We start from the raw sequence: 19,675 nt of genomic DNA on the forward strand, positions 1-19,675 counted from the left end.
TGTCCTCTCCTCCTTCCATTCAATGTTACCATGGTTGAAATTCCCCATAATAATTACCTGTCTTCCACTCATTGAGTCTGTTTGCCTATGCATACTATCTCCATCATTTATTCCATCACCTGACCTATAGCAGCACCCAACTGTATATTTTGTTTTGCTAGCCTCAAATGTGCTCTTTTCACTATCCTGCAGTTCAACTTCTATTCTCCTTGGCTGCAGTTCATCAGCTATCATCAATAACACTCCTCCCCCCATTCTTTTCTCTCTGTCCCTCCTGAACACACTATACCCTTCACATTCTATCACACTAGCTATATCATCTTCTGTTAGCCATGTCTCACTAATGCCAATAACGTGTGGCCATTAAGAGCCTACCAAGGCCAAAAATTCCTCCTTCTTGTTCCTAATATTCCTGGCATTAGTATACATAAACATGTCATAGAACCAACATAACTTAAATAAAACTCATGATTAAACCGATCCTCTTCTTATTTTTTACCTCATTAACCAAAATTCTCACTCATTATGGAGGAGCCAATAAGCACTTTTTACAAGTGTTGTTATAATCAATCTTGATAGCTTTAAGATATTAAGAGTATAGCTTCATATAATTTCAGGTGTGTAGACAAATTACATCTCCTAGTATAAATCCACCACTTCGCACATTGTAGGACTGAAGTTGTTGAAAAAAGTCACAACAATATCCCAGCCCTTTTTCCCTATTTATTCTAGTATGAAAGATGTTTTCAAAGTTATATCAGACATTGTGGAGTATCTCAATATTCTTCTTTTTTTAGTAAGTAACACCATTAAAAATTCTACAGATCACTCACTGTATATTATTATATTTGACCAAACCTAAGGTAATGCTTTTGGAAACCTCCAGGTCTGTAGCGAATAATCTAGTTGCCACCACTATCCTACAAGGTTTGTCTGAAGAGAGTTTTCAAATAATGATTTGGCGGGGGGTATTGCTGAGGGACACATTTTGTAGAAGAGCTGTGCAAAATTCTCCATTTTTATATTTTATAGTTTATCAAAAACAATTATGCCAGTCATATACAGAGGTGACCAGCTAACATTGTAAGTTTTGCATCCTGCAAACCAGCCAGAGAATATACAGTTAACAGACATAATAATATACTGGCATCATAGCCTTAGTTGCTTCAGCTGTGGTTCCAACCAAACTAAACCTCCTAATTTCAGTTATATTATTTAAATCACTTAATCATGAAAAGCCAAACAAAAAAGAAATATTCCATGCAGTAAACTTTAAAAATGAATAAGTTAAAACTACATTTCATGTGGCATTATAAATGAAAAAATCCAAGTAGGGTGATCTTTGTTATTGCAATTTATTTAAATTTCCATGGCTGTATTATAATTTCCAGTCATAACACCAGAAAATAAAATTCTTGTAGGTATAGGAATGATTATTCCTTATTCCACTTTAAATTCGTTCTTTATCTAAATAATTATTTTCTAAAAAATATGCAAAAGTTGTCCCTGTCACATCTTGTTTTCATGAAAATCTTCATAATCCTTTTCTGCCTGTACTAAAATTTGAAATAATTGTAAGCAAATTAATGACACAATATATTATGTGATGCCTGTTTAGTCCTGCAGAAATAGTGTTTGCTTCCACAGTGCTAGATACCATTATAAATGGTCTAGCACTAGGGAAGCAAACTGTTATAAGTTTGATTCCAGTCTTTGACTAGGGGGAACTACTTTTGTTTTTTAACTCTGCAATCTAGAAAATTAGCCATAGAACCATGTTATTTAGTCAATAATATATAGAGTTAGGGAACACCGGATGTCAGCAGTTTTCTGTCATACTCTCTTCGTAGATGACTTGAAATCATTCTGAGAGCCTCGGGCCAGCTGCCAGTAATTGCTAAGCAGTAGAGATTGGCTGACCACTGATCTTAAAAAAAGTTAATCAGGACTAAAACAGTCTCACCTGGATACATCTGGTTCCACCACTTGCTTTGAACGCCCACTACAGGATATGCTGAAGAATGCCACTCCACCACAGCAAGTACAAATCTGAGAAGCTATTCCTAGAACTTGCCTCGGCCTTAAGAAACTTCCCAGACCTAAACAAATTTTGGTTGCATGGAAGTGTCCTAAATTTGCTCAACCTGAAAAGTCTCAACTTTGGTTGCTATGCTGCAGCCTCATTTGCCTAGTGTTAGTGCCTACATGCACATATCATATTGTACTGTGTTTCCTGATGATGGCAACTTGGCTTTGTTGAAATGTTGAAAATATTAAGTTATACTATTTAATATTCAACATACATTGTAATTTCCTTAAAAAGTACAGTTATCTCATCTTCCCTTTCATATTAAGTACAGTGGCCTGTCACTGTACTTAATATATAAGTAACTTGTTTGAACCTATGAAGGTGTTTTAAGATTCTTAAAAACTTGCTTTCTGCTTATGTCAGGACAATAAATCCTGTCTGTATCGTCTGCTGGGGCTGTAAATTGCATGTGTTCTGGAGTGTTTTTTTGGTGTGTAGGATGAAAAACCTAAGTTCCCAGGAGGAAAACCCTACCACCTCCATATGACATTGGCTAACTTTGCTGTCATTTGAAAAGCTGTTATAAAGGTTCTTTGTGTCTTAGACTGGATTCGTATCTAGATCTTTCCAACAATCATGGTATTACTTACAAACAACATTTAGAACAATACAGAATCCCTTTTCTAGAGGTTGAAGAAGTTATGGGCATGATTTGTGATAGTATAAAGGGTAATATAAAGGGGTGCTTAAGGGTCAAAGCTGCATAACTGAGAGGAGACCTCCACATAGCCTTTAAAGGAATGCGAAGAGCCGACCAGGGCTTCTGACCTAATGATCAATCCTCACCTTCTCGTGGTGCACCCTGTTGGGTATCTACCTGAATACTGAACGAACGAGGATGGGATGGCAATTTAGGATTTAGCCGATCAAATTGTATTCTTATTAGCTTAAACCAATATAGAAAATGATGGTACAACATGACAAAATTTCATGCCAGCTAGGGCGTCGCCCGGTTAAACAAGGCCCCCGTTGTTTTCGCCAGGGAACCAGGGCGAACATCGAAAAGTCAGCTACTGGAATAAATGTGAAAGCACACCCCAACTCAACATCACCAGAGTTAAAGATGGGTAATATCAACATAAGTAGCCTGAATGACAAAGAAATGGAGCTAGCTGAAGAATTAGATAAGTACCAGATCGACATAATAGGGGTGACTGAAACAAAAAAGACAAAAACTGGCGAGATCTTTCTGAGCAAAAAATACAAATTATTATATTCAGGAAATGAAAATCGAAGAAAAAGAGTAGCCATAGTATTCAACACAAAATACGAGGCTAATCTTCTTGAATGGCAGTCAGTCTCAAGTAGAGCGATGTGGGCAAATATCAGAATTGGGAATTGGACAATGAGACTTCTTTGTGCCTATGGTCCCACAGAAGGTTCTAATAAAGTAGAAATGGAGGAATTTTTTGAGGCTTTAGAAAAAGCAACTGACACAATTAAAAAGTAAAAGTTTGTCCTTGTTGGGGATCTAAATAGCAGAGTAGGAAATGATTGTGAGACATACAAAAATATTTTGGAAAAATTGGAGAAAAGAGCAAAGCTAATAATAATGGCAAATATCTGATGGATTTCTGCTTAGGACATGGACTGGTTATTACTAACACCATGTTCCAACATAAAAATGTGCACAAATTCACATGGAGAGAAGAGGCAAGGAATAAGAAAAGTCTCATTGACTATGTTATTGTTGGTAGTGATGTTTTCTCCCTGGTGCAGTACACAGAGGATTTGAAATTGGAAGCTATCACTATTTAGTCTTGAGCAGGATAAAATTGAATTTCATATTGAAAAGAATAACATGTAAGAAAGTTTTAAAGCGAATAAAAGTTGAGCAGCTCAGATGCGAACTGTAGACCAAAATACACAAAGATTATTGAAGAAAAAATGAAAGAGTTTGAGAAAAGGAACCAAACCTTGGAGATTCAGTGGCAAGCCTTGAAGATAACCCTGATTGATTCAGCCAGAGAGGCATGTGGTGAGGTAGTCTGCAAGGATAGAAAAATTAGAACTCCCTGGTGGACACAGGAAGTGAAAGAGGCAGTGAAGAAAAAGAAGAAAGCATATCAAAAGTTCCTGACAAATAAGTCATCTTTTGCTCTTAGAGAATACAGAGACAAATGTAAGGGAGCAAAACATTGTGCTAAACAAAAGTTATGGGAGGACTTTGGCAAGAACATAGAAAATAAATATCAAGAAGGTGGTAAGATATTCTGGCGGTTGTTGAAGAACCTTAGAAATAGAGGAAAGAGTGCTGTAAAAGGAGTTAGAGATGATAAAAGTGAAATGAAAACAGGAGAAAAAGATATCCTTTAAGTATGGAGTAATTACTTCAAAAAATTGCTAAATGAAACAAGCAGTGATAGTACAGTGGTAAAAAACACTCAACAGGCATACAGTCAGGAATACATATCCATACTTGAAGTAGAAAAAGCCATCAAAGGCTTGAAATGTGGAAAGGCAGCAGGAGTAGATGATATTTGACCAGAAATGCTGAAGTATGGTGGTATAAAAGTCTTATAGTGGCTGCACTGCATAGTTCAGAAAGCCTGGATAGAGGGACGAATTCCCAATGATTGGAGTAGAGCTCTAATAGTACTCATATATAAAAAGGGAAATAAAACTGAATGTGAGAATTACAGAGCTATTTCCCTACTTAGTGTTCCTGGCAAGATCTATGCAAGTATACTTGAGAAACAGTTAAGAAGAATTGTGGAAGAAAAGCATGGTGAAGAACAAGCTGGATTCAAGCCAAATAGAGGTTGTCAGGTTCAGATCTTCACTTTACGACAAACAGTTGAGAAAGCATGGGAATATAACAAAGATCTGTATTTAAGTTTTGTCAAGCTGGAAAAGGTATATGACAAGGTGCAAAGAGAGAAGCTATTCAATACGCTACAAATATATGGTGTCGATGGAGCATTATATCAAGCAATACTTTATCTTTATATGAGTTGTAAGTCAGCAGTTAGAATTGAAGGAAGTATAGGAAGATGGTTTAATGTTAAATCCGGTGTGAGACAAGGACGTACATTATCCCCTCTGTTATTCATTATCTATATGGATCACATTATGAAGGAAAGTGGTATTAAACATGATATCAGAATTGGATTAATGTCAGCTCTTTGCTTTATGCAGACGATGTTATACTTCTAAATAAATCCGCTACAAGTTTGCAAGATTCTCTGACTAAATTGAATAACTGTTGTAATAGATATGGTATGGAGGTCAGCATTAAAAAGGCTAAGACAATGAAAATAGGTAGAATTGTTGAAAATGTCTACTGTGTTGTGAAATGGGAACCTGTGGAACAAGTGAAACATTTCAGGTACTTATGCACGATTTTTAGTGAAGATGGTAAATTAAATATGGAAATAGACAGCAGAATCAACAAAGCTGGTATGGTAGGCAGTCAATTGAATAAATTCATATGGAATAAGTGAGAAATTAGTTGGAACACTAAATTAGCTGTATACAAGACAGTGTTCAAACCAATTTTAACTTATGGATCTGAGAGCTAGGTCAGAAGTAAAACAATTGACCAAAGACTAGATACCACAGATATGAGAGTCCTAAGAAAGATTAGAGGCGTGAACAGATGGCATCAATGGCAATATCGTATTAAAAATGAGGATATTAGGAAAGAACTTGACATTGTCAGCATCCAGGAATGCGTTAGCAAAGCTAATCTCAGGTAATATGGTCACTTAAACAGAATTGGCGAGGAAAGATTAGCAAAACAAGTGTTCTCTGCCAGGTTGGTAGGAAAACAACCCAGAGGGAGACCAAGATATAGGTGGATTGATACGGTACAAAGTGCCTTAAACGATAGAAATATTAGATCTGATAATGTTGGAGTCTTGACAAGTAACAGACTGATTTGGAGGAAAATTGTAGATAGGAAGTTAGTAATGATGTAAATTTTTCATGTAGTACTATCATATCCTGTACACCTCTTGAGGGTACATGTCAGGAATTTGAAGAAGATGATGATAAACTTGATGTGAAAATGAACCCAAGAAAGTCTGATCTTGGATGGTGATGGGAATTAATATTGTTCTTATGTTTTATAAATAATAATAGAAATTGCAGATCAGCTTAATACTTTGTGCCCTCTGGAATTTATTTTTCCATTACCAGTTGTTGCCAAAATCCTCTCCATTAATCACAGCAAGCTTTTATTAATTCCTCTCTCTTGCTCAGCTCATTCATATCACATTTCCAAACTATTTCATAAATCTCCTGCAGTATTTAAGTTGTTGCACACCTTTCTTCTCTTTCATATTTGCCTGTCAATTTTACTCTTGAGCTTTTTTCAATTTAGCCAGTATATTATCACACTTAGTATATTAATGATTATTAATTACTTATCAATTACAAAAATTATTAATGATAGAAGATAAACTTTGAATCAATTCGTGTTAATACCTTGATGCTTTATTACATCTTTCAGTTTCCAGTGAGTGAAGCATCACAATACAGTGATATCTCAGTTATCCTGCCTTCAAATGAACAAACATTCTGTAACCAATCCTTAAATGTACTAATGTGTCAACTGACTTCCAGTACAGCACCATGAAATTCTACATTCAGTTAATCTACCTCTTCAGTTATTCAACCAGCAGATTGCTTTCCTGCTGTGGCTTGGGTAATTGAGAGACCATATTTACTCAAATAATTAACAGTATTTTACAAGACTTGAGATACATTATGAACAATCCTTCATGAATGACTAATAAGAAGTGAAAGCAGCTCAAAATTGACAACAATGGTAGGCCAGAAGAAATATTGCAGATATGAAGATGCATATGATTGGTACGGTATTAACAAAAGGTCGCGTGACTCATTGACAAAGGCACGCTGACGATTGTTGAGTTGAAATGTTTATTCTCTTCAACCAAATTCCAAAATATCTGAAACTGCCATACAACATTCACTATCTATCTATTTCTTAAAGTTTTAAACTTTTTTCATTGCGAGGTATATGCAAAACTTTTTAATTTCTTTTTTCATAATATTAATTAGGGGTGCGAGATATATGTGGGGTGAGTTATATTTGAGTAAATATGGTATTATTGCTTATTCATCAGATTAACACTTCTGTTCTAATAAACTAAAATTTCTTGTATCTTGTACTTGCTCCCCCTTTCTCTTGTCAAGTACCTTTTTTTCTCTCTTTCAGAGAGAAAGGGGAAAAAAAGAGAGGGTCTTGCATTCTCTTTATTAGATCCATGGTAGTTTTGATTTTTATCTTTTACCGAAATCTTGCTTTTCTAAGAATGAATTTTTCTCCTTCATTTAGCTAAAGAAATACTGTCTACTCTCAGTATAGCATACTTATGGGGTATACAGAAATAGTTTACCTTTGAGAATTTGTTTAAGACTTTATTGTAGTAGTCTGGTGTAATGATATTTGCTATATTTAGAGTTTAACTGTATTTCTTAACTAGTTTCCTGTTTTGCTAACACATTAGGGTACTTTTATAATCTTTTTTAGTGTTTCCTGTAATCACTTTTTTATATTGCTGCTTTTTCTTCTGTCTGTTAATTTACCTTCTGTTTCTGCACCCTCCCCCCCAGTTTTTTTAATTTCATGAATCTAGATGTCATACTTGAAGTGCATTACTTGCAATCTTGAGTTTTCTTGATATTATATATTTGGTTTAATCCTTTATCCAAGTGTAAGCAAACAAAGTTTGTACCTGAAGTATTTTCAGGACTGGGGCAACTCGTGTTAAAGGTGGTATAAGTTCTGATCACTTGCCTTAGTATCCCATAATGGAAAGCACGTGTCCTTGTGGGTATGTATAATGCTATGCATTATGGAAAGGGTCATTACCCAGATCGGTTTCAACCTTTATTGAGGTCTCATCTGTGGGAGCCAGACCCAGAGGCGGTGATACTAAGGTGGAAGTAATGCAGAAGTCATATCACCACATACCAGTTGCTAAAAGGTATAGAGGTATAAAGAGATAGTTGATGGTTTGCTTACACTTGGATAAAGGATTAAACCAAATATATAATTGGTAGCATAGCCAAGTGAAAAAACTTCCATCAACTATTTCTTGCTATTACTTTGTAACACTGAATTTTCTTTCCACCTGCTATTCTTATATTTTAACTTTTATTTTCACTTTTGACATTAAATTGATATTAAATGTGTTATTAAGATATGCTTATGTTCATCATACCATGATGCTGTTATTGTGATCCCATTTCTTTACTTGCATCTGTTTAGCAAGTTTCTTTTATCCACTCCACTCCATTGCTAATTTTCATACTCTTATGAGAATTGTTTTATTCACAATCTGTGGAAGTACTTGTATGGAGCATCCTGTTTTTAGGAACAAATCAATATATTACCTTATTTTTAGAGTGTTTTATAGCAGCATTAAGTTTTGCTAGAAACATTAAGAAAAAATGTGTTATTATTATGTGACAATGTCTAGTCTTTAATATTTATTTAGAGTTTGTAATATTACTTTTTTTTTGAATGTTACATAATATTTATAAAAATAACTATTATATCAGATATCATTTAATATCAGCTTAGTCTTTTCATTTAATTTTTGTTGTGATATAAATATTTTGAAGCATGGTACTGTGTGTTACATGCTTTTTTTCTTTTTTTTTTTGATAAAATTATAATCTTAGAAATTATTCATTACTTAGAATGATTTCAGCTTGCACTGTAGAAAATAGTATTTCAGTGAGCTGCTAATATAGAATTTATACCATTTTATAAATGATATTAAGCTTTCTAGTCTTAAACATCCATTTCTTTAAAACAATATCTTAACTACTAAGTCACATAACCGAGATATCATTAATTATTAAATAAAAGGTATCCACTCGTTTTATACTGCAGGCTAATCCATTTATTATATTTTATAAACCATATCATTCTCCTTCCATCACATAACTGCATAATTAAGTTTTTATTACAGGTAAGTTTTACATATATAATATAAAATACATGATACGATTCCAGAAGAAAAGCTGTTCAAAATGCTACAGTTATGTGGTATAAATGGGACATTATACAAAGCAGAGATGGCATGATATAAGAACAAGTGTAAGAGAAGGGTGCATGCCATCTCTACTGTTATTTGTCATCTGCCTGTATCACGTCATGAAGAAAAGTGGCATTAACATTCAAATTGGAGATATTCAACTCATCTCTTTAGTTTATGGAAATGATGTCATATTTCTAAACAAATCCAGTACAGATCATTAGGACTTTTGAACTAAACAACTGCTGTAACAAATTTGGTGTGAAAGTTAACAGGAATATGGAAAATATAAACTTCATTTCCAATGCCTGTAGAAAAGTATTGCAGCTATTTAGGCAATTTTTAAGTGAAGATAGCAAATTAAATTTGGAAATAGATAATAAACAGAATAATCTGATATGGTGGAAAGCCACTTGAATAAATGTATATGGAATAAAAGAGAAATTATCCAAAAACCCAAAGTAACATATATATATATCTATGCCAGTGCTCAAACCAATTTTAACTTATGGATCTGACAGTTCAGGCAGAAATAAAACAGTTGATCAATAACTAGAAGCCACACACCTGATAGTTCTGAAAAAGTTAGAGGAGTAAACAGATGACATCAATGACGATATGAGAAAGAAACTTCATGTTGTTAGTATTCAATTTGACAATCTCATAGTGTTTGAAGTAATCTAAAATGGTGGTATGTTCACTTAAGCAGAATAGGAAAGGCTACAGAGGAAGTGTTTCATGCCAGGTTGGCAGGAAAAAGATTCAGAAGATGATCAGTCTTGATGGATTGTAGTTAGTACGAGGTGGTATGAAAATTCTCGGCCTCAACCATAGATGGCAACACTATCGGCAAGATTTTTTTTTCTAAGTTGGTACATCATAAGCATCCACATGAAATTGCAAGTCATTCTATCAAGTAGTTTGTTTTATACAGCTGTCTGAAGCAAAAGTGTTGTCTGTATCCCTTGAAATGGGTAAATTTGAGTATCATGCAGTTATAAAATTCTTTGTAAAAGAAGATTTAACACCAAAAGAAATTCACTCGAAGTTCATAAAAGTTTATGGGCGCTCTTCTCTTTCATTTTCGACAATTAAGAAATGGGCTGCTGAGCTTAAATGTGGCTGTACATGAAGGATGTCCAAAATGTGTAACAACACCAGAAATCATTGATTAAGTGCACGATATGGTATTGGATGATAGGTGAGTCAAAGTGCGTGAAATTGCTGAGACTATAGGCATTTCAAAAGAACGTAGGATATATTTGGCATGAAGAATTGCGTCTGAAAAAGCTTTGCATAAGATGGGCGCCATGCTTGCTCACAGCAGATCAAAAACGCACTCGCATGAAAATCTCTGAACAGTGCTTGGAGCATTTTAAGAAGAATAAAACTGATTTTGTCCATCTTGGAAGAGACTTGGATTCACCATTACGCACCAGAATCCAAACAACAGTCAAAACAGTGGACAGAAGCTGGTTGTTCAGCATCAAAGAGGAGAAAGTCAGTTCCATCAGCAGGAAAGGTCATGGCAGTGGTGTTTTGGGATGCTAAAGACATTTTGTTTATTAATTATCTTGAAAAGGGTAAAGCAATAACCAGGGAATATTATTCCAATCTTTTAACCAGACTAGACAAAAAAAATTTGTGAGAAAAGACCTGGTTTGCAGAAGAAAAAAATCATCTTTCATCAGGACAATGCACCTGCCCACAAAGGTGTTTTGGCAATGGGAAAATTAAGGGAGCTACACTGTGAATTGTTAGAACATCCTCCCTATTCCCCAGATTTGGCTCCCTTTGACTTCTGTCTCTTCCCAAAACTAAAACACTTCCTCTTGTTTTTTCTTCAAATCAAGAGGTGATTGGAGCTGTAGAGGGGTATTTTTGCAGATCTTACTGAGAACCACTACAGGGACAAGAAATGGCGCTGGAGCATCGCTGGAATAAATGTATTAGTCTTAAGGGAGATTATGTTGAAAAATAAAAATAATTTTGAAATTATAAATTAGTTTTTTCATTGTTAGGCCGAGAACTTTTCAGACCACCCTCGTACTACCTTAGAAGACCAAAAAGTTAGATGTAGCTATACTGATTAATGTGGAATAAAATTGTTCATATCAAACAAGCAATAATGCAAACTTAATGATGTAGCATCACTAATCTAGTATGGATGCTTAGACGTTGATTGTCATCCACCTCGGTCACAAGGCATCTTCATGGATGCAGAAAAAACTTGCACACTGGCACACTCTGAGTGTGATAATGGCAGTTTGTTGGTCTAACGATGATATAGAATAATTTGCAATTAGATAAAACAGTAGATTTACTAAAAGAATGAATGTCTATTCATTCTTTTAATAAAATTATAAAAATGAATATGAATAAAATAATCCCCCCCCCCCCCCCCCCAAATACCAGCAAATCACTTTTTCAGTGTGTGAAAAGCACTAATTTCTTGTATAAATCAGAACCATATGCAGACTATATGCTGTTGTCGAAAGACATCAAAACACAGTTTTTCCTCCCATCCAAGTCCAACAAATTTGTTCTTGTAGATCATTCTATAACTTCCAGACATTTGGAAAAAGATTCAACTTCATCAGCTGAAATAAGAATTACTTCCTCCAATTTCACAATTTTTGTGAGTGATTTCACTAAACACACCTTACCATTGTAGTGAAATGCCACTACCCAAATTGAGTACAGCAATCTCTTGATTAATGTGTTCTTTAATAAATGGGCGTATTAATCAAAAATGCACTAATGAAATATAACAACCTATGGGAAAAAATATAATTTGTTCCTCAAATTTCTTTTTTGACCCTTAATTTTTTTTATAAAAGAATTATTGTATGTCTCAGGGCTAAGTTAAAGGAAAACTATCCAAGCTGAAAGACAATAAAACATATTCAGAATATAAATTTATTATTCTATTTCTTAAGAAAGAACTGAGCTCACGTAGTTTGGCGAGCATTCTGTTTCTTGTTTTCATACAACTGATGATATGGCCCTATTGCCTCTTCTACTCCTCTGCAAATTTTACTGCTTCTCTCATCATTTGGGTCAGCCTCTAAGCATTACTGCTTAAAAACTTCGAATGTACAAAAAATATTTTCACATTGTTTCTGTGTAATCTCTTTTGGCTGACTGTCAGTGTCTAAATTTTCTTCATATTCTTCAGAACTGCTGTGCATCTAAATTTAGGAGGTTGGAATCACTCAGTTCAGAATGAGATTTAATTAACTCTTGGACGTTATCATTGTCAATTTCCTCAAAACCTTATCCATTTCATTTGAAAAGCCTCTAAAATCCTTTGCACGATTGGAAGAATGTGCTTCCAAACGGCTTGCATATCGCCGGCAGTAATTTCATTAGACTTTGCGACTTTATAACCAGGCTGATTTGGCCAGACTTGGAAAGCTTTTGCTTCTAAAAAAAATTGCCAGTTCATCGACATTAAATATTTGTTGTTACAATACCCCCCCCCCCTTCTTCCACAGTTTTCTTCAAAATCTCTGGATAATTTGCAGCTGCCACCTTATCTGCACTTGCAGCTTTGTCAGTGATTCGAATATTATGCAGGCTATTTCTCTTTTTGAAACGCTCAAACCATCCAGCACTAGCGTGGAATTCTTCTTTTCCATCACTGATAGCCCTTTCTTTCAAGGTTACAAAGAGACAATGCTTTTGATTTAATAAGGTCGGTACTTACCTGGATCTGTTTTTGGTTACAGTCTTTGATCCATGTAGAAAGAAGTCTCTCTAATTCAATCATTATAATACTTTGATTTCAAGTGTTCTGCATGCATGATGAACTTGAAGCAGCCTTACCTTTCTCTTTCTATTCAGCAGCTTTGCTTAAAATTGCTGTTATAGTTGATTTACCCATTTTGTGCTCTTGTCCTATCTTTGCTCTGGACTTGCGTTGTTCATTTTTCTTTATTATTTCAAGTTTTTCTTCCAGTGAGATTGCTTTTCAAATCTTTTTCACACTTCCATTTTTTTTGCTCACTAATTCTTTTACTCTTGATTAAAGTTTGGGAAAATACTTTAAAATAAAAAAGTAAGGAAAATGATTCCAAAGGAGGCACGAGATATGATCGGCAAAATGCTATGTAATTAGCAGACAGTAAATTTGGAACATAGTGTGCATGGAAACAGTGTAGTATGTCATTAAAAAATAACTTTGTAAAATGTTTTAAATCGGTAACTAAATTATTTCATCCCTGTGAGTGATTTTTTAAAATAGTTAGCCATAAAAAAAATGTATAAATAGAAAATTTTTAAAATCTGTAACATTTATTTTTAAGATGTATATAGATGCACTAATTGAATTTTAGAGGTGCATTAATTACATTTGGATATAGAAAAAAAAATGATGCACTAATCAAAGATGCGTTAATCAAGGGATTGCTATATTTTTTCATTTCAACTAAATTGATATACACATAGAGCACTCTCCTCATGCTTGCAACATTTCATATTTGTAATGTACACTTTTTAATTGCTACTTTGTTCTTTTTAAAAGAACAAAGTAGCAATTAATAATCTAATAACCACTGTTACATTGACATTGGTTATTAGGCATAACCAAAAATTCAAGTTATAATAAAAAGTTATGTAACAATGTAAAAATGTGAATTGAACTTCTACTTTGATTTCTGTTTTTCATGACATTTATAATTGTTACACTATGCCGAGAGAATTAATTATTTTTTTTTCAGAACTATAAAAAAGTTTGTTTTATATTTTTATTTTTAATGAAGAAATTTTTTTTGAATTGCTCTGAGCATTCCTATATTTTTAAAATAGGATATACAAGTCTAATTTTGGATGAAAACTGTAGACAATTATATGCAAATTGTACAGATAGTGTCATTTATTGCTACAGCTGCTTAAACTTCTCACCACAGCCATGTAAGTTTGTTTACTCTATATCATATGATTTTTATAAAATAAGTGTTTTCTCCTTGAAATGATTGAGAGTTGTCATTTATTATGAAGTAACATGAATTTAATTAATTTCTTAACCAAAAAATAAATAAATACAAACAAAGATAAATTGCATTAGAAAGTCCCAGCTTAATTGATGAATGCTAGAAGTAAAGTCTATACATTAGATGGAAGAGCCTTGTGTTTAATAGCATTGTTTTTGTTGAACTGCAGGAATATTCCAATATCTTTTTTTAAATTTCAGGTAATTAATACTTCATTTTGAATCATTATCCACTTAACCAGAACTTAAAGGAATGCAGGTCATTATTATTGTACGGGCACCTCCATGAAGTCCAAATACTCATCATGAGAGACCCAAACAATCTAGCATATCTCTCCTTGAACCCATTAACAGATAAAGCACTCACAACTGACTGGCAACCCATTCCACTCATTCACAACTCTCCAAGCAAAAAATCTAGTCCTCACACCCCTATTAACCACACCTTTATTCAACTTCCAGGAATGACCATTTGTTCTGGCCCCCTCCAGCCAAGTGCTGAAACATTTTCCCTGCATCGATCCTATAAAACCCTTTAAGTAACTTAAATGTTTCTATCATATCCCTTCTTTTTTCTTCTATCAACCAACTTCTGCAATTCACACACCTTCAATCTATCTTCATCGGGAACATTCCATGGACCACTCGCCTCTGAATCTTTTCCACCACTTCCTCATTCCCAAGAAACCCAGGAGACCAAACTTGCACACAGTAATCCAGATGTGGATGTATCAAGGCTTTATAAAGAGGAATAACTTCCTTATCTCTACTTGATAATGTATTCTTCAATAGTCAAATAATCATATGAGCTACCTTAGCAATATATTCTTTAAACTTCAACCCTCTGTCTACTATACTCCTAAATCTCTAGCATGGTCTATTTCCTGGAGTCCAGTGCCATCATTGTAATACACAGCTTGTAATCTATTTATCCCAAAATGCATAACTTTACATTTCTCCACATTAAACCAACACCGATTAACTTTTGTCCATACTTGACAGCCTATTTAAATCATCTGCAAACTCTCCACATGACCTTGATTAACTATTACTCTACTTAATTTTGTATCATCTGCAAACAACTGCAGGTTATTTCCTATATCATTTATGGACAAATTAAATAGCAATGGTTCCAGCACCAAACCTTTCACGGCACCACTGATCACCTGTTTTCTCCTCTATTCTGCTCCCTCCATAATACCACTTCTTGATATCTGTCCAGCAGTCACCCCTTATCCACTTGACCAGTATCATATCCATCCCTATTTGTTCTAATTTGCATAAGAGTTGCGTGTGGTTTTCCCTGTGTGCAAATCAAGCAGAATCATCATGTAGCCTTTATCCAACTCTGCTGCTACTCTATTATAAAAAGATACTAAATTACTAAGACATGGTCCACATGTAATGCCAATGTACTGATCACTAGCAGAGGTACAGTTAGTGGGTAGATTGAGAGACTCAGAAATAAAGAAAAAAAATTATTTGCTTTTACTTCAATATAGCATTTTGAGAAGAAAAAAAACTTTTCTTGGATGGATTATTTATTTTATGACTAATATAATGCATCTGTCAAAAATTGCTTTTGCAATGTGACTTTGACATCACTTTGATAAATGCTGAAATGATGCCAATGTACCACCCAACAACTTGCAGGCTCAAATGCCACCATTGGCATGGATATTTATTTTCTTTAGGTGGGAAATGGATTTCATTGCCTAGTATAAGACCTTTGGCCTCCAGACCAGAAGTTTCCAGATTATGTAAAAATTAAGAAATAAAAATTTAATAAAATGTTTAAACCAAATAAAAGTAAAAAAATAATCCTGAGCCAACTGATGCTTCTAATCATCAGCATACAACTGAATATTCCCTTTCAGGTTATTTCCTATATCATTTCTGAACAAATTAAAACAGTCCCAGCACTGAATCTTGCAGCACACCACTAGTCACCTGTTTTCACCTCGATTCTGCCCCTCTATATATCACTTTTTTTTTGTATCTATCCAGCAGCCACCTTTATCCACTTGACCAGTATCATATCCATCCCATTTGTTCTAATTTGAATAACAAAGTTCCATGTGGTATTCATTTTACCTCCTACAGAATCCAATATAAGACTTTCTTTTGTCCATCACTGATCTTATCTTTGAGTAATAAAAAAAAGTTAAAAAGGGTGATTTAAATAGGCTGTCAGTATGGGCAAAAGATAATGGGTGTTAGTTTAATGTAAAGAAATGTAAAGTTATGGGATAAATGTTTGGATAAATAGATTACAAGCTGTGTATCACATTGATGGCACTGTACTCCAGGAAATAGATCAAGCTAGAGATTTAGGAGTGGTGGTAGACAGAGTTAAAGTTTAAAGGACATATTGCTAAGGTAGCCTATATGATTATTTGACTATTGAAGAACACATTAACAAGTAATTCCTCTTTATAAAGGCCTTGATACATCCACACGTCTGGATTACTGTGCTCGTATCCGGTCTCCTGGGTTTCTTGGATATGAGGAAATCTCTGATATAACTGAAAAAGTCAAACATATGAAGTGGCAATTTGCTGAGCATATTACTCAAAGATAAGACCAGTGACAGACAAAAGAAGTCTTATATTAGATTCTGTGAGAGGTAAAATGAACACATCACTGGCCAATGCTGGTAGATTGAAGAAATTGTCAAATTTGCAGAAGTCATATGGGGAAGAAAAGCTATTGATAGGAATGATAAAAAAAGAAAATAAGTATAGAAATAATAAAAATATCAAAGATGATGAAATCAAACATAAATCACTACATCTACTTAGGATAGTAGATATCAGTGGGTCGAAATTTTGTTTTTCTTTTTTTATAAATTTTATAACTTTTCTCATAATCTAATCAGTGTCTGTATTAAACAATAATCCAGACATTACACAACCCTGGCTTACACCAAATCTTATCTCAAACCATTCGGATGTTGTTTGTTGGGAATTCCATAACTTTTAATAAATAACCATACTGTATCTCTGTCAATACTGTTAAATGCTTTAACAAAATGTATAAAATTTATGTATAATGGGCTTTTAAATTCAGTGCTTTGTTCAATAAATGTTCCTTAAAGTAAAAATGCGATGTACAGTACTCCCACATGTTCTAAAACCAGCTTGTTCATGGCTTAATATCTTCTCTCCTTCATTTTTAATCCTACAATATTCTGCAGAAAATTTTTGCAGGTACTGACAGTAGGCTTATTCCCTTCTAATTCTTACATCTAATGAGATTGCTTTTCTTAGTGATTATAATTATTATTGTTTCTTTCTACTGTTCAGTTATCTTTTCGTTCTCTCTAGCACATTGTTAAAGAACAATTGCAGCTTATCAGCAGCAGTTTTTTTAGTTGTCTTAAGCATTTCTATTGCAATATTAGTATTGCTTGAAGCCTTTCCACTTTTCATTTTTTCTATTATATTCATTAGGCAGTATCTGAATGTATCCCTACTGTTCGAAGAGTAAATCGGTTGGGTATGAAATGGATGTGCAGCCTTAAGCTAGAGATCCACAAGAAGAAGATGATGTGGAAAGAGTGTCGTGAGGATAAGAGTGAGAGGAGTTATAAAATATATAAAGCTCAGGCCAGAAAAGTAATGAGTATTGTGAGAAAAGCGAAAACGGAGTATGAAAAGAAATTGGCCATGCAAGCTAAAGGCAATCCAAAAGAATTTTATCATTATGCCGCAAGCAAAAGAAAGAGTGAATGTGGAAGAATAACTTTATTGAATGCAGATGGTATACGAGTGTCGGAAGCTAAGGAGATTGTTCAGTTAATGAGTGCTCACTTTGCTAAGATATATCAACCAGGTGTATGTAGTATGGTGCACAGTACTATTGCTATGTTGGATGAAGAGTTAGAGGTTCATGAAAATGAGGTTGAAGAGCTTTTGCATAACCTGGATAAGAATTTGTCAACAGGGACAGATGGAATATCTGCCCATTTGTTAAAGGAATATTCAGCTGAATTGGCTAGGCCTTTCACACATTTGTATAACTTGAGTCTCAGCTCAGGAATGATACCACAGGAATGGAAGGAATGTAATATAGTTCCATTGCACAAGGGAGGTGCAAAAACTGATGTGTCTAACTACCGACCTATTAGTATTTCTGGTGTGGTAGTGAAGATTTTAGAGAAGTTAGTAAGAACTCGCATACAGAAATGGGTAGACATTCATTCTATACTCTGCAGGGAACAGCATGGGTTTACTAAAGGAAGGTCATGTTTTAGCAATTTGCTCATATTTTATAACAATGTTACGGCCATGTTGGATAAAGGAAATGCATACACTATGATAATGTTGGATTTTTCTAAGGCATTTGATAGGATACTACATGATAGGCTGTTGCGTAAACTGAAGAATATGGGATTGGAACATAATTTATTGACTTGGATCAGGGGATGGTTAACAGACATATCAAAAAGATCAAAAAGTGGTATACAGTGGGTGTGAATCTGCCAGATTTAAGGTAACCAGTGGTGTACCTCAGGGTTCGGTCCTTGGGCCATTATTGTTCAATCTATACATTAATGACTTCAAGCAGGGTCTATCATCAGATTTGCAATTGTTTACTGATGATGCGAAGATAGGCAGGGCAATCAGGGATGCTATCAGCAATTACAAAATGATTTGAATAGACTGGAAATCTGGGCAAACAAAAATGGCTGTCAGTTTAATGTTAGTAAGTGTAAAGTTATGCACTTTGGCATGATTAGAGATCCAGCGGCATATGCATAACCCTGCTAATATATGCTACAAGAAACTGAAGAGGCAAGGGATCTAGGTGGATAAGAATTTAAAGTTCAAAGGTCACATAGCAAAAGTTGCAAATACAACTCAGAAGATAATTTCTATGCTGAAGCGAACCTTGACATGTAAGGATAAGGAAGTAATTTTGCCTCTTTATAAGGTTTTGATAAGACCACATTTGGATTACTGTGTGCAGATTTTGTCTCCCGGGTTCCAAGGAGATAAAGAAGCTGTGGAAAGGGTGCAAAGAAGAGTTATAAAGATTATATCCGGATTATGAGATTTAGATTATGAGGACAGATTGCGAGTATGTAGATTACAACTCTGATTAATAGGAGAAAGAGGGGTGATATGATAGAGGTATATAAACTTTTGAATGGGTGTTATAGCATTTCAAATGATGAAATTTTTCATTATATGGAAGGTGGGGAGAGAACACAGGGGCATCCATGGAAGTTAAGGTTGTTTTTAGTCAAGAAAGGGGTAAGAGCTAGGTTTTTCTCTCAGAGAGCAGTGAGTGAATGGAATAATTTGCCCTTGGGGGGGGGGTGCATCTAGTATAAATGAATTTAAGGGAAGGTACGATAGCTGGGTTGGGTAATTTACTTCCTCCCTCGATGAGTCCTTGACTCCCTGGAGGTCTGAGGTAATAATAATAATAATTATTATTATTTCATTTTTAGTTATGGGTTCTGATGTAATGTTTAAATTTATGCTTACAGGAGGTTCTTCCATTATTGAACTTCTAATTATGTCAGTTATATTGTGTACATTTAGAATCTCATCGCTGCTTTCAATTTTCTAA

The 19,675-nt window shown here is 34.4% G+C and overlaps 1 protein-coding gene across 1 annotated transcript in view; it reads left to right on the top strand.

The window, feature by feature from the left end:
• l(2)dtl (WD40 domain-containing protein denticleless) overlaps nt 1-19,675 on the top strand; it is a 185,604-nt gene that overhangs the window by 93,489 nt on the left and 72,440 nt on the right. Inside the window, exon 10 of the mRNA XM_090399361.1 lies at nt 13,912-14,016. Coding sequence (XP_090255487.1) covers nt 13,912-14,016 — 105 coding nt within the window. The remainder of the gene's footprint in view (nt 1-13,911; nt 14,017-19,675) is intronic.

Source organism: Typopeltis vanoorti, chromosome 10, assembly GCF_054136105.1.
Source record: "Typopeltis vanoorti isolate ZY-2024b chromosome 10, IOZ_Tvanoo_1.0, whole genome shotgun sequence".
Classification (NCBI taxonomy): Eukaryota; Metazoa; Arthropoda; class Arachnida; order Uropygi; family Thelyphonidae; genus Typopeltis; species Typopeltis vanoorti.